Below are 24,643 nucleotides of genomic sequence, written 5' to 3'. Positions count from 1 at the left end.
CAGCTCCAGGTGTCAGTCAGCTGTTGGATGACAAGAGAGGAAAGTGGATTTTACTGTAAAGCTCTGGGGCATTTGGACTGGACCACTGTGGAAGTCAAAGCAGCGTCCGTCTGTCTGTCTGTGGAATGAAACATGAGGTGATTTGGCACTATGCCAGGGTCCGGAAGAAGTTTGAAGAGCTAAAACATAGTTCACCGGGGATAGTGGGAGAGATTTTATAGACACATCAAGGTTTCTCTAAATGAGAATACATCTGATGGTTTGCATTGATTGAGCCATTTGCCTAGAATATCCACAGATCCATATAAGCATCCCCGTGACCTGTGTGCCTCATTGTAAAATAAAAAAAACGAAAATCTATTTATCTCTGTCCTGAAACACTTCAGTTTTCCTTCTTGTGGTTTTCCTTCTTGCTGCCGTTCCCTTGAGAATACCGCAGCAGGTCTCAGCCCGCTAGGCTAGGGTCTTTACATATTTGTCAAACATTATTCCAATCGCCGATGAGCTGCAGAGCCTCCCGTCAAGACCGATCAACTCTGTCAGGTGGGACCAGGTTTGCATGCGGTCCTTCGGGGACTGTCCGGTAGGGACAAGGTGAGATAGGGAAAACCGATGTCGCCGATGGAGTATTTGGGAGAAACAGTCGTGACGTAACAAATTGCAGCAATAGCTCATGCCAGGATTGAGAGAGGAACGGGACAGCTTTCCGAGAGTATACTGCAGATCTGGGGAGGGAGGGACACCAGACGAGAGAGAGAGAGACAAAAAAAGTAACAGGGAGTGGGAGGGAGTGCGAGGGAAAGGAAGCACGGAGCGGGATAGAGTGCAAAACGGAGGACGAGGAGGAGAAGAAAGGAAACATTAAAAGCTCACTCATTCTAAGCGATTGGAAAAACACCAGCCACAGGGATGTAGGCGACGCGGGCAGAGCTCTGCCTATCCGAGCTCGATATAATGAAGAAACATTCGGCCAGGGTCGCCCCGCTCTCCGCCTGCAACAGCCCAGTGCTCACCTTGACCAAAGTAGAAGGTATGCGTTCTGTCCTAAAGAAGGCGTTGATTTCATGCTTGCCTTTGACTAGAGCAGGTAATCCGTTACACTCGGTTTGGCCAGCAGAGAATTGGGATATCACTGCGCCTACTCGCGCCCGTTATGCCAGTCAAGTGGAGAACTGGTGCGTGCGCGAGTAGTGTGTATAGGCATGTGAAGAAGTGCTGGTACGAGTCCCTTTCCTAATAAAAAAAACCGTTTATGCGTTTTTTTCAGGACCGGGTCTTAAGCCAAAATCGATCGATAGATTTTCTCCGGGAGGGTCCAATTTACGACTCAAGAGTATACTTGTATCTCTATCTAATCCTCCCAGGGGTGGAGTAAGAGTAGGCAGAGGGAACTTCAATTTCTGTGCCAAAGAACGGTCATAATCAGGGACCCAGAGTGGTGCGTCTTTTACGCATGGGCGCTTTGAAAATAAAAGGAAGATTTAAGGTTTAGACCATACAGTTGTTCTAGTTTTCGTGGCGCGATATAATAATTCCTTTCCTTCTCATCTCATGATGGATACGCCGGGTGGTTTTAATAATTGAAGACGAAAATGTAGCCACTTTTTCTATTGTATTATATATGCAGCTAATGATGGGATTGCGTAAAACCTCCATTGTAATTACATTTTGATTTGAGATCACTTATTTTCAGTATTTTAGGTAATAAGCTACCTATTGATCACGGGGCGTATCGTGAGAGAGGAACGATGTCATGAAAGAAGTTGTTATTGCAGTGTGGGACACCCCCTCGGTGCTTCCCGCAGTGCACGGAGATTCCGTCGTGAGGATCAAGGCCTGACAAAAGAAAAGAGGAAAAAAAAAATCCTATGCCTCCTGTCACATTTAATGTTTGTTTTTCGGAGCGGAAGAGCGGAGTAACATTTCCACCAGTCAGGATGTAGATGGATCTTATGCTGAGCCCGTGAACCAGCATTATTTATGCAGTCCAACACGCTCTCCGCGTCTTAATGCAACACTACCGCTGACTCTTTTCTTTGATTCCATGTTTTCTTTTCTCTACTCTTTCTACTCTACACTTTCTCTTCTTTATCACAGGAAATGTTCATCATATCAGGTATTCCCTTTATGAATGTCCCTTTTGTGTTTAGTTTGGGCTATGTGAGAGAACATTCCAGAATCTTTTGTGAGGTTGATGCAGGAGTTTTTTGTTATGGAGCTGAAAGAAAAAGAAATACTCTCCCATAAGATTTGTGTGTGCTCACTGTGCTTTAAAGCGCCTGTCTGTATGAGAGGTGGTGCAATACTTGTGTGGTAGAATCATGCCATCATTACAACTCCTCCTCAATCCCCCAGTGTTACAGGTAGTCCTGCAGTGTGCTCCCACTACTAATAGTATTAATAGTGCCTGGGCTGTCAGGTGTGTGGGAAACCTAGCATAGCACAGTAGCATGACAGACTTGACCATGGGTTTTGATGGCTCACAGAACAGCACATGCTATGAAAGATATGTGACTTGCATGGGTGTTTTTGACTATGCTGTGTCCCAAAAATAATTATAAGAACAAAGCTATAGGAACGGCTATAATAATATGTAGAGATCTTGGAAATATCCTTTTGTGACGCACGATGATGGATGTTCTGAATTGGAGCGGGATCAAATTGGGACCGTTTTTTGTTTTTCCTAATAGCATGAAAGAATGATTTGCTATTTTTGAAATGTGACAGTGCACCGTTGGTCTGTGGCCATTAGGTTGTCTGTACTGTCAAAAAAAGAGCTTCTCTGTCAGGCATTAGTGGGGATAGTGGGTAGCTACTGCAGAAGAGCCTGGCAAAGAAGTCTTGGCTGTGCCGGGTATGTGGGAGGTCTCTTTTTTAAAAGTGGGGGGATCCTGTGGGTGGTGACTGCATCAGGTGCATTACTGACTCTGTAGGTGAGGCTGGAAAATATGGCAGGGTTGCAAAAGGAGAGAGGTAGGCACTGGTATCAACTGGAAGCTGTGGGAGTTATAGGATGTTTTTTTTTGTCATTGTTTAGAGGAGTGACTCAGATAATGCCTCTCTGCTGTATCATAGCTTCTACTTCAAGAGAGTTCAGAGGCATTTAAGGTTGAAACATCCGTCCAGCATTCGTTTTTGTTTAATTTCTGGTGTCTTTCTTTCCCAGATTGCGCATAGGATGCATGTGCATGTGCATGTGCACACCTCCCCCATGTTGGTTCACCTTTGACCTTTTCAGCCGCAGCATATTGATCCAAAAAGAATGGGAGGGAAGATCTATGTGCTCTTTAACAGTTCTGTTCAACAGGCACCCAAATATCCAATAGAGATACTGTAGATACATAGATAAAGTATTCCCCTCTCCTGTCCCTGGATTCCATGATAGACGACCCCCCCCCGTTCCCTGACCCCCTCCTCCAGATGATTTGTGTTCAAAAGGCATTCAAAAATCAATCCTCCTGAAACATATTTGTAGTTCATCAAAGAGATGTCAGTGTTATTAATAATGTCTTTGCCGGGGCGTCTACAGACTGCTGCGCAGGTTGTTTTCCCAGGAGACTGTCTCCCTGTTACAGAGAGAGAGAGAGAGAAAAAACGCCTGTGTGCAAACACAGTGACTATATGTGGGGGCTCTGATTCAAACCTTCACTCCAAACTTCACACTGAGCAGCACTGGGCCATAAGTCAAGTAAATTCTAAACTGGAAGCACATCTTTATAAAAAAAAGCAGTATTTTGTGGCCCTGTGTGTTAAGTAGCTAAGACAGCAAGGTGAACCACATTACTGGAAGGCCAACCACTTTAGCTGATTCATTTTTAAGTGACTTTCCCTCTCACACAGGTCCTTAGAGACATTTACGAACATCTAGGAGTTAAGGCCGAGGTCACTGCACCACTGCGAGATTACATGTTGTTAATGTGATCATTTAACCTTACAAAAGTTGCAGTGTTATGTTAAATCAAAGTAAATAACAAAAACCCTCTCTAATTTAGCCCACGTGTATCTGACGCACGGAGCTCATTTGGCCAGGTGGTGAGATGACATTTGAAATGAGAAATGAGAAAAAGCAATGGTTAATAATGTTAATCATCATGGACTCATTTCGTACAAGACCTTCATGCATAATGCATCGCGTACTCCATACTGCTGAGTAATGAAGGAGTGCCGTCCGTCAAGCAGGACGGAGAAGCTCATATGGTTAAATGCTCTCCCATCTCCTGCTTTCAAGCCCTTTTCTTTGGCTCACGCTCTTGTTATTCTCAGTAGAGAAACATTTAAACATGCAAAAACAAAAGACTGGGTTTTGTGAGTGAGAACAGAATAGCCATATGATGCTAATATCTCCTTTGTTGATGGATGAGATTCCTTTATTTGGATGGATAATATTTTAGTGTTCTACGGAGAACTCTTTGATTCTGGCTGGTAAACAACAGGAACCTTCGTTTCCTCTGTACTGCTTCACACTCGCCACAGTATGACAAAAAGCCGTCCTCCACAGATGAGAGCAGGCTTCATTCGATGAAAAAAAAAAACCTCTGAGGAACTGTCACATCCCGTTACATTACGTGTGATGAAGCTGGCAGCATTTACACTCAAATTATTTTCTCCAATATCCCTCTTCCCTTCAGGGTTACGCAATGACATTACAAGGCAGGCTACACTAACTGAGCCAGGATGTGGCACTGATGAAGTAGGTAAGGCAAACGACAATTAAGCCAATAAGGGGGGACGGATATAAACAGAGAGTAATATGAAAAAGTTTCACGCCAGCGTTTATCATTTAGTAAAGTAAGTTAGTGGGTGGATGTGTTTGCCAGACGACTGCTCACGATCCAGAGTAATGTAAGGCCTGGCAATATAAATCCCTTCCCTCTTTGCGGCGGGCGGATGGAGGGTGGTGAGGGGGGGGGGGTTGGATTAAGGAGGTTCAGTTTTTAGGGAGACACCTGCTGCAGCAAGGCTCATCAATTAATTCAACAGAGGACCTGCGGCCAATCTTTTGAATTATTGATCTGTGGAGCAGAGGTCTGGGACGGCTGCCAGTCCCTCTAAATGTTCTCCATCACCTGCTTTTAGGCACAGAGGCCTACGGTGGAGAGGCCTTGGGGACAGAGAGAGAGGGAGAGAGGATACAAATGGAAAGAGAGAGAGAGAGAGAGAGAGACAGGGAGAGAGAGAGAGAGAGAGAGATGATGGTGGAAAGAGAGAGAGTTGAAATGATATGGAAAAGTGGTGTGTCATGAGGTAAAGGCTTTCTGTTGTCTATGCCAGGTGCTGAGTAACCATTGTCACACACTCCATGGCTCCAAAGACACACGCACGCACGCACGCGCGCACACACACACACACACACACACACACACACACACACACACACACACACACACACACACACACACACACAAACGCACACTCTCGCTCACACACTAACACACATGGAGCGAGAGCACATGTCAATGCCACACTGAGCGTTGCCGTGTCAGTAAGCAGTGTTGCGCGGTGAGGTCCGCGGCGGTGGCCTGCCATGGCCTGTGCTGCCCGGCATCTGCTCCACCGGCTGGGCCACGCAGGGCTCAATGGTGCAGCACTCATGCAGGGATGGATGGACTGAGCAACCCAGGGCTCGGCCATCCCCGCCACAACCAGAATGTGTGTATGTGTGTGTGCGTGTGTGTGTTTCTTTGTGTGTGTGTGTGTGTGTGCGTGTTTGTAGAGTTGTTTGTTTTAAAGTCATTTTCTGTTTGTTCATCCGTTGTATTGTATCAATGTCTCCACCCCAGGGGACATTTGTGAAGGTGAGTGTGTATTACAGCAGCTGGTGTGTATGCATCTGGATGTGTATGTGTGTGTCGGTCTGTCTGTGTATATATGTTTTTCTTTGTCTGTGGATGTCTGTGTGTGTGTGTGTGTCTGTCTGTCTGTGTATGTATGTTTGTCTGTGTCTGTGCATGTGTGTGTGTGTGTGTGTGTGTGTGTGTCTCTGTCTCTGTCTGTCTGAGTGTGTGTGTGTGTGTGTGTGTGTGTGTGTGTGTGTGTTTTGGTTTTGGGCATCCCTATTCCATGCTGACAAAAACCAAGACTGACAGTTCGCCAGGATCCGCCATGGCAGCTGAGTCCTCCCTGACTGGGAGTGTCCGTCAGCGCCACCAGAGATAGTAAACAGACAGTCTGGCCCGCTCCGCTCGCGAGAGACCGCCTCCCCCTCCGCACTGTTTACGCGCTCTGACACCCCCGAGAGTCTGACTAAGGACCCTGTGCCTCTCTGCATCAGAGGTGTAAAACGTCTGATCCGCCATGGAGCGTGACAGAGGGGAAGGTGCCAGGACTGGATGTTTTTCAAAGGCGGACTGCGTATTTTTTCTGAGGGCAAGTGTTTCTGTTTACTTCTGCTGTATTGTGAAATGTACCCCCACATGCATATATCAACACTGACAACCCAGAGGACTGGGAGTAATGGCATTTGGATCCTCTAGATGTCCAGTACATATGGTAGAATAAACTTGAACCTGAAGTTGAATATGCCGTTGTCTTTTGAAGGGTTAAAAACAGCTAGTCAAGTGTTAAAAGGAGTCCGAGGTTGAAAGCCTTCTCCAAATAGGAGTGCAGATGTATCATGGGTAGAACTGATTCATTCCTGTCTCACTCAAACACTTCCCATCTGCTGATGAGTCACATACCTCACGCAGCCCCATGAAGAAAACATCCTGTCCCCACAGACAGGCGCCCGGCACTCTCCCGCAAACATACGGTCGTCTTCAGAAAGTAAGACGCAACACAAACACATTTGAACAGACACACAAACACACACACACTCACATGCGCGCAGTAGGCAAACACACTGTTTTTAAGATAGCTCCTTCTCTCTATTTCTCATGGACTCAATCGCACACGCATACATGCACACACACACACATGCTTAATTGCTTAAGTAGATCAAAGTCAGAGCAGTGATTGGCTTTCAGAGAAATACAGTCCTGTTCAAGCATATGCACAAACACACACTGATACCCACACACACACACTCAGTGGAAAATATTTTCTGACTTGTAATGTATATATAGGATTTGTGGTAGGTGATGACACACCCCTGGGTGGTGGCTAGTTAGTGTGTGTGTTTGTGTGTGTGTGTGTGTGTGTGTGTGTGTGTGTGTGTGTGTGTGTGTGTGTGTGTGTGTGTGTGTGTGTGTGTGTGTGTGTGAGGAGTGCAAAGGCTGCAAGCTTCCCACTGGGCCACGTGGAAGAGAGCCAGGCCAGCCGACAGTCCTGGTCGGACTGGCAGATCGGCGGATTTGCGGCTATCAGTGGGAGAGATCTGCACTGCAGAGACAGGCCAGGCGAGGGGACAGGACACGAACGGAGAGGGTGGAGCTGAGGGGAGGAGTGCTTGACTGCATAGAGTGAACAAAGGAAGAAGAGGAGGAGGAGGATTACGGGGGAAAGAGAGAGCGTAGATGAAGATGCAACACCGACACAGTCAAAGAGAAATCACGGGGAGGGGAAAAGAAGATACCCCGTGGTGCTGTTTTGAGATTTACTGTACTCTTGCCATCCAGGTCTTCTTCAAATGGGTTGGCTGTCAGTGTAGTCTTCCACTTAATGTCAGGAGTATCAGCTGTGAACTCTTGACCTCTCCCTGTTAATCCCCCCCCCCGGCTGTGTCTGTCTATCAGGCGGTGTGCATGTTCACAGGAAAAGCCGGTGCATGTTCACACACAGGTTTTTCGACCCAGGTTTACCCTGGGCTGGGTGCACCCGTGCAGTTTAAAGAGTTGTAAGGAAAAGTAGGCCACCATGCAGAGCAGCATCTGCAGTATTTAAAAGATTCAAAAAATACAAGGCCTGATGCATGATGGATGACTTTAATCTCCCCAGTGGACCCAAGTGTGGGGCGTTCCCTGGAGGCTGTGACTGTGCTCGGAGCCCTTGACAGCAGCAGTGGTGGTGGATTACCAGTTAGGTTGCAAGGCCAGCCATTTGGTGATTACAAAGGTCATGCTAGGGTCCTTCAGACTCAAGTCCTTGTGGTGAAGGTTGAGGTGTCTTTTAAGGGACCGATCTTTACTGGGGGGGTCCTTAACCTCTCCTGCTAATCAGTCTGAGTGGTTTGGATGATGGTTTCACCTCCTTTCCTTCATAATGCCGGTGACAGCACAGTGACAGTCTGGGCTCTATTATTTCTCCATTAGGTTCATGCTAGCTCTCTGGAAAATTACACTACCAAATCATATTCAACAAAATACCTCACCTCAGCGTTTCGTGGTTTGAGTAACTGAATTTTGCCTTCTAGTTCTTGCTGTGAGACTCTGAATATGTGGAGTTGATGTTTTATTGATTTCCGTTTCATTAACGAGTGAGTTCATTAAAATAATGCCTGTCTTGTGAAAAGGTCACAGAACAAGCAAATATTACTCATGCACTGTGTGCGGTGCAAACAAACAGCGCGGTAAATGTTGTTTTAGTGTCTACACTGAACGCGGGCGCTCTGAAAACTGCTTAGTTGGGCTTCTGCCTCCTCCAGCGTTGATAGGCTTGGCTGCGTCTGGGTTTTGGAGATTAAACCGGTCTGCAGTGGGGAATGGTGGCCAGGGAAACATGAAGCAGGCCGCGAACGCCTGAGTGACAAACCCAACAGCCGTCTGGAGGTGACCTTGAGCTCGACGATGACAGGCTTGGATCTCCTTTTGTTTGCGTGTGTCAGACAAAAGCCAACTGTTTGTGTGTGTGTGCGTTTCCATTCCGGATGGTGATTCATAATCTTGTTGAGACAACAGACATGGATATTGAGAGTGCCGTTGTGCAATAGATACTGTAAGCAGCCTTCACTGGCAAAGTCATAGCTGTAAACACAGACAAATAATATGCACATTATAGAACAACGCAATGATGAAAACAAAAAATCTTGAGAGTATGATCATTTGAATGTCGATGTTATAATGGGGAGTTATGATATGGCAAGCTTACTTAGAATTGACTATTTAGGATTAAGGGAAAGTCAGACTTGCATGTAATTCTTTACTGACACAAAATGACAGTGAACTAGTCAAAGCTACAGCCAGGAAATCAGCAGTCATTATGAATGCTGTCTGGACTTTACTGAAACAGTAAACCAAAGTCAGGAGGGACACATTACTCCAGTTACTTCATCATGTGTAAACAAAAGCATCCTCTGTGTACCACAGTGTTTTGTAGATTATATGTCTTGACAGCTGTTGAAGACTTCAAGTGTGTTTGATATTTTCCGCAGATAAGTGCTCATGTTCTTGTGTCTTGAGTTCACTGCTAAATGAGGAGAGAGAAGAGAGGCTTTGGGGCACCCCTGTGGTTTGCCATTATCCTGGGGGTAAATAGGCTACATCATTATTGAAACGCTTTGTGTTTCCAACAACATAGACCACTGCAAATGACGGGCTACAATACGGCTTACAAGATCTTTACCAGCTACCATGTCACAAAGGCAGAGGCAGCTTAGTGCGATATCATTGTGTCATTAGAGTGCTTGATGCCTGCTTCTGTCTCAGTGGTGGTTCCTTCAGGCTGATGTGAAGATGAGTGTCCGGAGGCTGTGCAGCTCCGCTCCCACATCAGGAGGTCTGAAGTGGAGGGCAGCCTTCACATCTCATTAATCTCTCAGGGGGAGATGTGTACAGGGGTTCTGTTTGTGATACTATTAAGATGACTCAACAGTGGAGAACTTGCTACTTTTTTCACACACACACACACACACACACACACACACACACACACACACACACACACACACACACACACACACAGTCTTGGGGGTAAGGTGCCTGCTGCTAGGCAGAACTTGGTTGACATCTCATCTTTCCTTGTTACCCCTCACTTATGGTTCATTGTGGTGAACACTATACTGTGCGTACACAGCACTTCCTTTCAAAATGATACAATACACTGCAGAGGACCAATTATAGGATAGGAAAGCCTCTCAATCTGTACCTTTTTTCTGAATGGATTGCATAATGTAGGAAGCACAATCATTTATGAAAGGTTGGTCATTGGATACATAAGGAAGAATATATGAGGTCTGAATATGCCTCAAGGTTGGCCTGCCAATGACATACAATTTATTTTTTCTCAACACACTGTAAAACAGACAGTATTAAGTGCTCTGAATGCATGTCTTAATGGGTAAAACTCTCATGCTGTCGGATGGAGCACTGTAGCCATAACCTGCTTCTGTTCAGAAAGCAAGTGAGCACGCCTCTACACATCTTACGAAGAAACGTGATTCCAAACATGGCCATCCACTGCCAGCTTCAATTAATGGTGCATGTCTTATGAGTCTGACGTATCCCTCTGGGTCACGGTGTAAGACTCTTGGGGAACGTCCAGAAATCCATTAGGGGAGCAGCGCTGTTTTTTATAGGTCCAACAACAACGGGAAACTTTACACCAAAGTGATTGATCTTTTAATTAGTTTGGCACTTATCAGGGTACTTTACTCCCTTTCAGTGTTCGTGTGGGGTGTGTCTGAGTTGCCAACTGGTAATATGCTAGCAGCTGTGGTCAGCGTCCATCAGTGATAATCACGACCATGATAGGAGAAACCAGGAGGTAAGCTGAGCAGCAGTGGTGGTATTCTGACACATCGTTACAATATTAGTGTCAGTTTGACCCAGCGCAGGTGATGGTTTGAAAATCCCAAACCCTTAAGTTGCCGGGATGCTAGGAGGAGTACTTGCTAGTAGGCATGCACTGTGAATGCGCAGAGCCAAGAGTGATAATTAAAAAGTAAATAAATAACAATAATCTCTCTAGAGAGGCTGAGCTGTAATCTTCCCCTCAGCTAGTGATAAATAAGTATCCCTGCAATTTTTTGTGGCTGGTGTGGTACCTCTGCCTTTGTGACAGATGAACAAGCCACAAATGAAAATCTCGGGGGCCCGAAGCGAGTGGCGAATATGAGGCTGTCATTGCCTGTCAGATGAGTCGGCAGAGGTGGCCTCTTTCTCCTCTAGCACAGGTGCTGCGTCTCCTCGGTTCCTTCTCCTCATCTCCTCTCCTCCTTCTCTCCTCTCCTCTGCCGTCCTCTCCGGGGGCAAGCAGACTGCCATACTTGATTACCAGATTTGGGACTCAGAGGTCTGATTGATTACTTTCTGGCTCAATTAAGCAGAAGGGAGAGGCTATTTTTAGCACATCGGAAAAGAAGGAGCCGGAAAGAAAATGGGTATGGGAGCACAGCACAGAGACACGCAACAAGACAAGATAGCCTTACAGCGACACGAAATCGAGAACAGAGCAGGGTTGTAGCTGAGGAAATTAGAAACTTCACTATTTGTGCAGCAATGCTGTAAACGTACTGTTTTACTGATTAAGTGCTCTGTGTTTGTGTTGTGTGCGTGTGTGCGTGTGTGTGTGTGTGTGTGTGTTTCGCAGGAGAGGACCGGCCGAGGGAGAATGTGGTGGGCATAGCGGACGGACAGGCCTCGGTGGGCGGGGCACCCGTGGAGGGTGGGGCCAAGAGGCGGAGACTGCAGTGCTGCGTGAAGGTGACGGAACTGCAGGTGCGCAAGGCCCTGTGGGGCATCGCCATGGTGATGTGCGTGTGCTCGTCCTGGGCCGGCTCCACCCAGCTGGCCAAGCTCACGTTCAAGCAGTTCGACGCGCCCTTCACACTCACGTGGTTCGCCACCACATGGAACTGCCTCTTCTTCCCCATCTACTACGTGGGCCACATGTGCAAGAACCCAGAGAGGCAGACGCCCAAGCAGAGGTTCAGGTAAGTCTGGCGTCAAACCGTCGTTCGGGTTCAGGCTCACATAGAAACTGAACATTTGAAATAGAGGCTTTGTGTATTTTTCTCTGGGAAAAGCTTTACATAGAAATATAATCTAATGTATCACTTTGCCCCAAACCTCACTCAGAATTTGACAGCAGTGTGAAATTATTCATAATGTTTATTATCTGTACTGTGTAAAACTGTCTCCAGACCATGTGTTGTGTGTACACACAGCAAAACATTTAATTCATCACCAAGAAATCTCAGCACTCTGCATATGGACAGCATTACACCATAAATTAATGTTTTTGCCTCTAAGGTGTCAACGTGAATTAAAAAGAAACACTTGCGTGTTTTACTAATTCAAAAATATCAGATACAGTACACTACAACATCCAAACACCACTTTACGTACTTTTGTATACAGCTAAACCAATGCTGTACCTAAACTGCCAGATCCTGTAGCAATCGGAGAGGACATTCAATGACATTGTCTGACAGCTGAGAGACAGACAGCTTGGGGTAGGAACCCTTGACATTATCAGATGCAGCCCAAGGGCATGGTGATGCTATTAAGGGGTGCGCATGGGGCTGGGACTTCCTGCGAGGAAACTCTCATCATGATTAGCAGCGGGCCTCTGTTGGGCTGCTCTGGCGGAGAGGGAGTTCCTGCACTGTTTAAGATGCACCTCACGATGTCTACTATATGTAGGAGTGCACCGTCCATGCAAAGGGAGGGAGCTCCGGCATAGAACTCTGCGTGCCCTGCATCCTGAGCAAGGATTTGGCTTTGTGTTTATTCAGATTGCAGCTGGCACCGCAGCGAGGGAAGGGAGAGATGGGAAGGGTCTGGGAGGGAAGGGGAAAGATGGGAAGGGTCGGGGAGGGGAGGGGAGGGGAGGGATCAAACGCACTCATAGGGACTGATCCAGAGCTGCCTTTGGAAGAGTTCTTTCTTGTTTTCACTTTTCGTGGAATTTTTGATTTTGGCCCTGAGCTTGCCTGTGACCCCTGCGTGGCTGTGTCAGTGAGACGCCTGACGGCATTTGATGACTCACCCAGTTTCTCGCTCCTTTGATTGATTTTTTGTTGTTGGGAGTGCTGGTGTTCTGAGAAACGCTCACTCACCACAAGTTGGCCGTACGTAGGGATTTCTCGGCAGGGTTACACGGGTGCCTTTTTTCCCCCAAATTCCACTGCAGTTCTGTCCCTATATTCTGAGTCGTTGTAGAGACGGTCAAGCTGGTTGGTTTTGATTTCCCAGAACTCCTTGTTCCCCCTCACTCAGCCCGGTAGTAATGGAGAGAGCTGTGGAGCAGGAGAGCAGGAGTCTGCTGGCCGGGGTCCACCTGATCCCGCCGTGCCGTGGCAGGCACAGACCACAGATGTCATTGTGATTGATCCGGGACCTTGGCCAAGGCTCCGGTAATGAAATGAAGGTCCTGACCTCCTATTCAGTGAGCTGGTGTCTTGTGGCCTGCCTTGTTTGTGTGGGTGGATAAGTGCGTATGTGGGTGGATGGGTGGGTGAGGGGTGGGTGGGTGGGTGGGGTGTGTTGTGGTTATTGGGTTGAAATGGACCGCACCCATAGTTCTCCTGGATGGCGACCAAGTCAGTCCCCCAAACTGCTTCACTCTGGGCTTCGTGGGCCTCTCTGCTTAATGAATCTGAAGGATGGGGCCGCTGGTTTGTTTATGAATGCATAAGCAATTTACACATTCCCTCTTGATGCCACTCTGGGTCCAGTAGGACCTCTGAGCGATCCCTCTCCCTCTCCCTCACACTCTCCCTCTCCCTGTGTCCCAGGTTTGCTCTGATGAGCTGATCAAGCAAGCTTCCCCGCATTGTGGTCCAACAGAAGATGCAATTGACCTGCCTCACAATCTAATTTGCAGTTCAAGAGAAAGAGTGGAACTTGTTGAGAAAGTAATCGTTCTCAACTTTGCCCACTGATCCGAGTCAATAACCATTTAAATGACATTACACAGGTGCTGTGTATGATCTCTTTTAAAGAACTTACTTGCTTTCCTGTCTCATGGTCGTGGTTCTGAGCAGTGAAAAAAGACAATATGCGATAGTATGATATCAAAATTGGTGGATAACAGAAGACATTGTCACAAACATTCCCCTAAGCCTAACTGCAGTCAAACACTTAAGCATATTAGCATTTTAAGCAATGGTAGCTCATATTGACACGTTAACTCATAACTTTGGTTAACCAACTATAGCCAACTACTGCAATTAATGAGTGTTCATTAAGGGAACTTGTATGTGCAGTGTTACCCCGAAAGCGTCTTTCATGGTAACTCAACAAGCATGATCAGGCCTGATCGAAAGCAAGAGCAGAGGGCTACATTCTGTCAGGACAAGAACATCTGATCAAAGAGCATTAAGAGTCTAGTGCAAATCCAGGCTCAGGCATAAAACTGAAGTGTTTATGACATTTCAGAGGCTGGACACGACTAGACACGACTGTTTAATAAAGTGTTTTTGAGGGTGCACAAGGGGTGCTTGTGCGCTTAGGTGGCGTTTGCCATGTCGGGGTGTTTTTTTTATAGAGGGTGCAATCATGAGTGGTTATCTGACCACGGGGCAGGCTGCCAGTGCAGTCTTGAGAGTAAGCCATCATGTAAGAGCAGAGCTCTTCCCTGCTCCCCCCTGCTGTCACACTTCATTTGCTCCTTGCCACGTACATCCGCTGATGGGCTGCAGCCAAGAGGCCGCTGCTCCGCAGGAGTGTGGATGATATGTGTGTGTCTGTGTGTCTGAATCGAAACACTCGCTGCATTCACATTCACATCAAGGAAGAGCAGCAGTGCAAACGACACAAAGAGCACAGAATCATATGCACCCATAAGTACACAGTCTACTTTTGTATAATTTGTACTTTTGTATATTTTCACTGTATGCATGCTTGTTTGTGTAATACATGTACTCTTAAAGGGGAACACTTTAAGAAATCCTTGCAACATTTACAGTGGTATTTTCATCTTGGACAAGTATGTGAAAAAAAAACACATTTAATGGGAGTAAATCTTGACTTTGCTAGTGTGCATTGAAATGTGTTGACATGGCTATCTCTGTGGTGAGTTGAAGAGGATGATGTTCCAGACCTTTCTGCAAGCCAATAGCCTTAACAGCCACTGCTGAAAAGCTGAAAGGTTAGCAGGGCAGCTTGTTGCATTGTGCTGACGGAGGCTAAAGTGGAACTTTCTGACTGACTAAAGAATATATATGCTAATGATCTACAAACATATTGATCATACTGATTTTATGCTTGAAGGCAATCACTTGGAGCGGTTATGAAATAGCCTATGAACTGCGTACCTAACATAAACTTTTAGATATGAAATGAAATAGATGTATATCTGTGTGTGCTTTGTGTGTGTGCTTTGTGTGTGTGCTTTGTGTGTGCTTTGTGTGTGTGTGTGTGTGTGTGTGTGTGTGTGTGTGTGTGTGTGTGTGTGTGTGTGTTTGAATGTATATGTACATTTAAGTATGTATGTGTATGGCCCTTCTTTTGCAGGGAATGTTGTCGGTTTTTCGGTGACGATGGGTTGACGGCCAAGGTCTTCTTCACCAAGGTGGCTCCCTTCGGCCTCCTGTGGACCCTCACCAACTACCTGTACCTGCAGGCACTGCGGAAGATCAACACCACCGACGTGTCAGCCCTCTTCTGCTGTAACAAGGCCTTCGTCTTCCTGCTCTCCTGGATAGTGCTGAGGGACCGCTTCATGGGAGTACGGGTGAGCAGCCCAAAGGGTCAGGGTATAGGGGACTTTACCTTCAGCCAGTTAGCTTCTTGGTGCCAAGAAGTTTGTTCCCCATAGGCTGATCATACCTCCATAAAACCTCCAGCCTCCCCTTGTCCTCCAGATTAGTCTACTCACTCACCAGTGAGAACATCAGTTAGACAGTAGGTTCTAGAATACTTCACTTGTTAATGGGTGGTTGTAGGTTCTAGAATGGTGAATCAGTCAGGATTATGTTTTGGACAGCATGTTCCTTTAGCTATACAACTAAGGCAAGAGATAAAGGTAGGTGTCAGGAGTCATTTAAATATGTGGAGCTGTCAAGAGATGGGTAGACAGCCCTGAGGCAATGCCAGGAGTCCGAGTCAATGCTGGGCTCTGGATAAAAGGCTTAGGCTTAGTTTCAAAGGTACATCCTACTAATGCATATTTTTTGTGGTTTGTTTTAAAAGGGAAGTGAAGTAATCTCTGCGGAAGGGATTTGAATCGAGACAGAAACCAGACCAGTGTTTGAAGTGACAGACAAAGATGTGTGGGTCTGTGTGTGTCTGTATGTGTGTGTCTGTATGTGTGTGTGTGTGTGTGTGTGTGTGTGTGTGTGTGTGTGTGTGTGTGTGTGTGTGTGTGTGTGTGTGTGTGTGTGTGTGTGTGTGCGTGTGCGCAGAGAGAGAGAAAATCACATAGCTGACCAATGTTTTGGGGTAATAATTTTTCTAAATAGTAGCCCAGTCTAATAGCAGGCACCAGGCTTATGGAGGAGCCCTGCTACTTTCGTGCAGAAACTCTCTTATTTCCAGACTGCATAGAGGCTTTTAGCCCCTACCAAAGATAGAATTTACCATATAACCATCTCAGGAAAGAGCATTTTGCAGGTCTCATGGTCCCAAACCTTTTTAAAGATTGCACGTGTATCTTAAAACCAGATGTGGGATGCTTTCAGGTCAATAGGTCAAGTCTTAGTATATCTTCTCTGTGGAGCCCAAAGGCAGACTGTTTACCGTTCAGACCGACGCCTTCTCCAAAGCCTCTGGGCACTTAAGTCTGCCAGAAGGTATGGAGTTGCATCACGCTGCAGCACTGCACGTACCTGTTACCTAGCAGCTGTCCTCGTAAGATCCCACCTATTCTCTCAGCTAATGGCCCTCAGACAGCTGTTAGCCTTCTGTCCAAACTTTTAAAAGCAAGAAGTGTTGTGAGCCTGGCTAACTCATGACTCTCCATCATGTATCTAAGTACCCGCTATGTGTTTCCTGTGGCACTTCATGGCTGTTATTTTTGGAGTATTTTAGCACAAGCGTATAAGCTTCATGTTTTGGATTACTTTGCTGTTGTGTTGTTCACATGGGACTCGTGGGACTATGGTACATTTGAAACAAACAGAAGGCATAGTTAACTACATTTCTTTTTATGTAGAAGAGAATTGGATCAACCTTGCTGATTGGCCAGACAGACATCTTGCAGACCAAGCTCAAATAGACCAGGCTTCTTAGTTAATCACAGATGGAACTGAGCTGAGATATAATATGGCAGCATCAGACAAGGGGAACAGGTTAAATTATATATATTGTATTTGTATATTCTGACATTAGTGGTTATCAGTGTTAACATTTTCGCAATAGAACAGTGGAATCAAGTTGTACTGCTTGGAATGAATATTAGTAGCTTCACGATTACATTTGGATATTTAACAGACAGCTAGCTGACTAACGTGAGGTGTGCTAGACACTTGGATGCTACAGTCAGATGACCCATTAGGGGGTTGGTGATTGTGTTAGCCATGATCTCTGAGTCCTGAGGGAGCTTTTAAAGTTGCTAGAGAATAATCCAGGCAGGGTAACAGTGAGACTTGTGGGAGAGTAAAGACAGATCCCGGAGGAACTCTCTGTCAGCACCGTCCTGCCCTGTCCTGCAGAAGGGTCCCTGTGGAGACTCTCAACCTGCCAGCCTCTCTGCCCCCCCACCATCACCCTCATCCATCTCCCACCCCCACCCCATCCCCTTCTCTTTTCGCTGGTTGGTCTCTTTCTCTCTAATGTTTTCTCTCTAAGGCTCCCTTTTTCTCTCCTCCCCATGGTCTGATGAAAGCCCCGGGTAACAGCAGCCTCTCTCTCTCTCCCGCGCTCTCTCTCTCTTTTTTCCTCGCTCTCTTTCCTCTCTCTCCCTGTCTCCTCTCTCTCTCTCTCTCTCCCTCTCGCTCTCTCTCTCTCTCGGGCTGTGTGATTGGAACTGCAGTAAGCCTGGCCGTTTTGAAGTCTGCAGCACTGCAGGGGAAACTTGGGATGGTTTCCATCACAGGAGAGACAGTGGGAGAATGGGTATTAGAGAGAGAGAGAGAGAGAGAGAGAGAGAGAGAGAGAGAGAGAGAAAGGTTGAGAAACGTTAAGTGGAGGAGGGAGAGGGGGATGGGGGGATCACATCATCCCACTAAACCAGTGGTTCTCAAAGTGGGGGGCGCGAACACTCTCCAGGGGCGTCGACATATTTGTGCCAGGCAGGCTTTTCAAGACTGACTGCGCTCAAAATGAAATACCGCAACCGCGCACAGATCGAGGATGACCTGAGGATATGTTTTCAAACATTGCCCCAAGATTTCAGAACCTTTGCAGTGCAAAGCAGGCTCATGTCTCACATTGACAGACCTGTAGGATTTTTTTTGTAAATATCACAAGAGGCCCATAATAATAACAGTATCCAAATTATAGCAATAATAACACTAATTATTATTATGATAATAATACAATAATAATAATTGGTCGATAATCATTAATTATAATAATAATAACATAATGATGGTGATAATAATGAATAGCCTACTAATAGGCCTACTATTACTGATAATAATAATAACAATAATAATAATTAATAATAAATAGTTATAATAATTGTCTGTATGGGCCTAACAATAGCCTAACCTTGACATGTCAGGCCTATCAATAACAATATGCTATCTATCTATCTATCTATATATGGTGGTGTAGTTGGGGGTGGTGGCGGCGGGCCGCGCGCTGGGGGGGCCCCAACTACCCCTAACCAGCTTTGGTGGGGCCCAGCTTGCAAAAGTTTGAGAACCCCTGCACTAAACTATCAATATTCTGACTTGCTGAGGCTCACAGAAAATAAGGAGGAGGCTTCAGTAGGTGTCGGCTGGAGCTATTTTCAGGAAACGCTTTCAATTAAGGTGAAAGGTGGAGAGGGTGGTAAGATAAGATGTAAATTATATACCACTGGCAGACAGAAAAACGAGCTCTCTCATCTTATTTATCCTCTTCTTGGAGCAGCCACAGCATGACGGGTGGAATGTGTGGAGCCATATTGGATTCTGAGTAGAACTCTTGGATGATGAAAGGTGTCTCTACAGCAGAGAGGAAATAAATGATCCGACTGGTTACCAAACCAAGGAAGAGTAGGAAATGAACTAGCGTTAATGGAACGGAAATGAGCGGAGACAGAAACCAGAGCAGTCGTCTGTCGCAGCGGCGGCCGTGTTTTGGAGGAGAGCAGCAGCGCCTGGGATATTTTTAGGAGAAGGAAATGGAAAGTTGCCTACAGTACCAGTGCAAGGCGGTGGGCCTGAGTCTCGGCCCATTTCGTCATTCCCCTCACCCCACCCCACCCCACCCCTGCCCCTCGCACTTCAACCTTGAGGCGTTTGCTGAGGCAGCGTTGAGGAAGGCAAACAAAAAGTGCCAGAGAAGGCGAAGGGGTCCGTGACCCAGAAAAAGAGCCAACAGCCGCCATCACCACCATCACCCACCCCCCCTCCTACACTCAAAATGAGAGGAAGAGGGATGCAATTGACAGCCTGGCTGCGGTGGAAAGAGTGAAGGAGAGAGAAAGAGAGAGAGAGAGAGAGAAAGATAGAGGGGGAGAGGGGGGGTAGAGAGAGAGAGCTGTTTCGCTCAAGATTTCCAAGGCTGGCGAAAAAAAGAGGAAAAGGCAGAAAGCTCGTTTGTCTTCCTGACACCACTCTAATGCACTGCTAATCCACTCTCTGTGCAGCGTATCGTCCCTATTCATCATCAGGAAGTACATGTACACACACACACACATACACACACACAAGCACGCATATATGCATGCACACAGAACCACAACACTCACACACACATACATGCACACATACACACACATGCGCACAAACACACACACACACACACACACTCACATGCGCACATACACACACATGCGCACACACACACACACACACACTCACAGATACAAACAAAAAATACAAAAATATAAATAATATATACACGTTTACATGGAAAAGGATAGAAACCTAGAGACAACCTAAATATGTGGCTCTGGAGGTGTGTGTGTGTGTGTTTTTTGCAAGTATTTATGTTCATGCCGTTTTGTTTGTTTACCTGCAAGTGGGTGATTTTGTGTGTGTGTGCGCTCGCATGTGTTTGTGTGTCAGGCTGATAGGGTCAGTAAGCTTTGCTGAGATGTGTAAAAGCTGCAGGTTTGTAAACAGTGAACCAATCGATGGAGGGCTCAAGTCATGTGTCCTCCTGTATTGGAAGACTGCTACTGTCTTTGCTGTCTGTATTGGGTGGCGTTATAGATAAGGGCCCAAGCCTTTATTACTGTACCGCTAATGCATTCCACAGAGTCTCCCCCTTATCTCCCTCCTCCTCCTCCTCCTCATCCTCATACTCCTCCTCCTCCTCGGCAGGCTTATCGCTGAGGGTCAGTAGGTTTCCAGGATAAGCGACGCAGCTTGGAGGGGGATCAAATCAACCACCTCTGCGTCTTGGAGCTGCTCAAGGACACTTTCCTTGTCACTAATAGGGATTTTTTTGAAGGTTCAGAGGTGTGACTTATGCTTTGACATCTGCTGGTTTTCCATTTATCAGAACCTTTTACCTGACAGTCATTCACTCATTAAATGCCCCACTCTACCCATGCCAGCCACACAGACCAGTGGTCTCCCCTCTACATCAAAATCAAAGTCAGATTCATGGACAGAGTCAATGTCTCAAGGAAACTGAAAATAACTGACATGTAACATACCAGGTATCCAGATGATTTTGTGTGCCAGGTTGTTGTTGTTGTTTAGGGATACAATTATATATATATGGACCATTTTTGAAACAAAACCGATTGAATCATGGACCATATATATACAGCAGGCAATGCTTTCAAAAATGGTCTATGATTCAATGGGTTTTGTTTTTTCATGAAAAGTAAAAGCAAACGGCTCTCTGGCCCAGTTTCTTGAAGAATCTGCTTTTTGAGACCGTTTGAAGATCTGTGTTTTGAGGAGCTGATCTGTGTTATGATGCTGAACACTGGTAAGGTCTCAAGTACTTGAAAGAGTGGCCCAGACATGGCACTATAGATGTCAAAAAAGAGAGAGGGTGGTGAATTTGGGTTGAGATAACGCAAAGGGTGTGTGTATGGACGCTGCTGAGACACTTATCTCCAGGGACATTTTAAGACCTGATGAAATATTCTACTCTATGTAGGGCTTTGTTCCCCAACTCTTTGTCTCTTGGCCTTTGATTCCATTTCAATTCCCCCTAATCCGATTCATTCCACTATTTCTACAAGTCCTCCTTTGGCACCAAAACTATTTGAGAGTCTCATTATGCCACAATGAGGCATGATTAATGTCTGCTTTCCAGGCATTTATCTTCTGTCAAAATGCAATTTAGTTCTTAATAACCTCCACGCTGTGCTGCCGCCTTTTATTTTCCCCCTTTCTTCTCCTTCTCCTTCTTACGCTCTCCTCTCACCTTGCAGATTGTGGCAGCCATTTTGGCCATCGCAGGGATTGTGATGATGACGTACGCCGACGGCTTTCACAGTCACTCCGTCATCGGGATCACGTTTGTGGTCGCCTCTGCATCAATGTCAGCCCTTTACAAGGTGAGACCACCACCTCAATGTGGGGTCTGTGTAGCTTTTCAGCATTCCCTGCCATACTGCAGTGCCATAAATCATGTTTTGTTCGTGCTGTCTGTCTGTGGTAAGTGTGTTGTCCTAACACAACATAAAGCCTACCCAACGGGGCTACCCGGTTTCCATCACTCATCAAACGAAAGCGATTAGGCTAATGGCTCTGCTATGTTCCAAGCTGGTGCTTTTTAGTGACTGTCCTTGAGGTCCCATTTACTGAAATGTTTGTACTGCAACAAACCATTTGAGGAATTTGGCTGAGGTGCCTCCATCAGGGTCATAGTTTAATAGGTTAATGATGCATGCATACAGCTCAGATGGTATATAGAAGGTCAGATACTTAGGGAGATAATTGGGACGATCTACTGAAAAATTCCTCTCAGCAGTTTACAGATTACATTAAGATAAGAACTGCACTCTGTGTATTGTGTGTAGTCCTCACTAGTAAGGCTGAACTTTCCTCATAACCTTCTTCACATTCTCTGCCATTCTCTTTCCATGGAGAATAATCCCTCCATTGCAGTGCAATATACACATTCACCTTGGGTTCAATTGTAATCACTCATGTAATTATGATATTGCCATGTGATTATCAGGGGTGGAATTGCCAGAGAGGCGATGATACAATACTATAGAGATATTTGGGTCACAATATGATATTCTACGATACAGCAAGTATTGCAATTTAAATTTGGCGGTACATTGTGATTAATTTCTCCCAGATATATTACATTTCATATACTGGGAGTCTCTGCAGCCATCTTGGCACTGTAAATTCGTTCTTGACTCTGACTTCCTTTCCAATTTCCACTGTGACGCCTGATGTCATGGGTGTGATGTGGGGTAGGGTATTAATGCCCCGGTCAATCATTTGTTAATTGCACCATTTACAGTAAGTGGAACCTCTGCATTAAGGGGGAAAAAGCCATTTGAACCTAACGATGATATGCTCGAAGTTTGTGCTTTTAAAGCCAAGATTGTGGAAGCATGAGCAGGTGTATGACACTTTGAAATGAAATAGTACATTTCAATTTCCAGAAACAGAGTGGAATTGGACAATTTAATCGAAACCTCCCCAAGTCATATTGATAATCACATCAGTTGAGATTTGGAACTGCCTTCTAGATCTCCGCCCCTGTATGATGTGGGGACACAGCAGAAAAGGAGGCAAACGGCGAGCTTCATTATCAGTCAACAGCACTGCTGTGCTGGCCGGCTCCCAAGCCAAAAAAGCGATAAGCAAAAATAAATTAGAAAGCTGGCAGAGTTTCAGAGGCAAACTAGCGCTGCTGGTGCACACCCCGGCCTCCGCTTTCTTCTCCCCTCCGCGGCTTGTTTAGACGCGGCTGCTGTGCTTGATTGATTTGAGCCTGTCATCAAACCGCTCGCCTGTATCCTCAAACAGGTGCTCTTTAAGCTGGTCCTGGGAAGCGCCAAGTTTGGTGAGGCAGCGCTGTTCCTGAGCATCGTTGGTGGAGCCAACTTCGTCTTCATCAGCTTTGTGCCCGTCATCCTCTATTTCACGCACGTGGAGTACTTTGGCTCCCCCAGTGACATACCCTGGGCATACGTGTGTGGGGTGTCGGCTCTGCTTTTGGGTAAGACATTCAATGACAACTTTTACAAGCATGCAGTGTGCAACCTTCAGTGCATTTACACACATGCAGTGCGCAACCTTCAGTGCATTTACACACATGCAGTGCGCAACCTTCAGTGCATTTACACACATGCAGTGCGCAACCTTCAGTGCATTTACACACATGCAGTGTGCAACCTTCAGTGCATTTACACACATGCAGTGTGCAACCTTCAGTGCATTCTCAATGGTTGATGATACAATCTGCAATCTAGAAAAACTAGGTTGGCGCCTGATGATTGCCCGTGTATTATTTGTAATGACAACTGATTTATAATTGATATTTTAATTATCCAAGTTTATTGTGCGCACTGATTACATGATTGCCTTTTGTTGTCGGTCCTCTTCCAGCTTTCAACATCCTGGTGAATTTTGGTATTGCAATCACATACCCAACATTGATTTCTCTTGGTATTGTCCTCAGTGTCCCTGTCAATGCAAGTAAGTAACTCGTCCGTGCTACTCTGGCTATCCGCAGAGATTCTGTTAAATGTAATTGTAACAGAAATGTGTTTTGTATAAACTTTGAAAAAGTTCACTGAATGTCTAGTAGCAACTTCAGTTTTTCTTTTCATTGGGCCTTTAGAATCAAGTAAGTCATTTTGCTCTAAGAAAGGGATGAGGCATTTTGAAATGGATTATAAACTCTTTAAAATGTATCCATATTGACAGCAGAAACCTTGACAAATGTCTATTGAAACCTAAACCTTGAAATGCCTTCCTGTGGTGCTTCTCTGCAGTGGTGGACCTGTACACATGTGACATCCAGTTCAACACAGTGCGCCTCATCGCCGTCTTCATCATCTGCCTGGGCTTCCTCATGCTCCTGCTGCCGGAGGACTGGGACCAGTGCCTAATCCAGCTCAGCACCAAGCTGCGCAAGCGCGACGAGCCAGCAGAGGGCGCTGCCGAGGCCGGCAACAGCTCAGGTCTCACCTGGAGCCAGAGGAACAGGACGTCCATGGCCACGTTTACTCACTGACCCTGCAACACCACCCCCCCACACACAAACACACACACACCGTCCCAGCCCCCCCCCCCCCCCACCCGTGCGAAGACTAACACCAAACACTGCACTCGCACTCAGAGACGTACAGACCAACTGGATTGGCTTTTTTCCTGCCTGGTGCCCCGCCCACTCCTCTCTCACCTTCTTTCATTGGCTCATTTTGTCCGATAGTTCAGTCAATCAAAGGAACTCACAGGTTAATGATGAAAGAGAAGTTTGGTGCTCTCATTAATTAAAATGCATAAAGCACAGCCCCTCCCCCCTGTTTTATTTACCTCCCCTCACCCAGTCTATACATCACTCTTTGGAGCTGTTTTGCATGAGCTAACGTTAATGTTGAGTGTTATCTCCTTGATGCTCACCACAAAGCCATCTTTATTGATGTCTATACTTTCCAAATACGTCATGCCACCCACTTTATATACAGCTGTTTAGTTATCTTTGTTTCAGAATATTTCTATTTCAAATTAACACATAAATGAAGGACTTGAAGGACTTGAAGCTTATTACGTGATGAAGACAAATTATCGTTAATATCTAAGGAGCCGGGAGACTAGTTTGAGGACTTGTCTGTCTCTCAGGTGAAATCTTTGTGGCAT

The 24,643-nt window shown here is 46.0% G+C and overlaps 1 protein-coding gene across 1 annotated transcript; it reads left to right on the top strand.

Moving 5' to 3' along the window:
• The first annotated feature begins 322 nt into the window (after nt 1-322).
• Nucleotides 323-24,060, top strand: slc35f3b (solute carrier family 35 member F3b). The gene is made up of 7 exons (XM_031578829.2): nt 323-1,030; nt 11,401-11,743; nt 15,270-15,489; nt 21,244-21,369; nt 22,805-22,997; nt 23,387-23,476; nt 23,776-24,060. The coding sequence occupies exons 1-7, from the start codon at nt 955-957 to the stop codon at nt 24,015-24,017; spliced, it is 1,290 nt and encodes a 429-aa protein (XP_031434689.1). The 5' UTR covers nt 323-954; the 3' UTR covers nt 24,018-24,060.
• The last annotated feature ends 583 nt before the right edge of the window (nt 24,061-24,643 follow it).

Source organism: Clupea harengus, chromosome 13, assembly GCF_900700415.2.
Source record: "Clupea harengus chromosome 13, Ch_v2.0.2, whole genome shotgun sequence".
Lineage (NCBI taxonomy): Eukaryota > Metazoa > Chordata > Actinopteri > Clupeiformes > Clupeidae > Clupea > Clupea harengus.
This window is presented reverse-complemented; position numbering and strand designations above follow the sequence as displayed.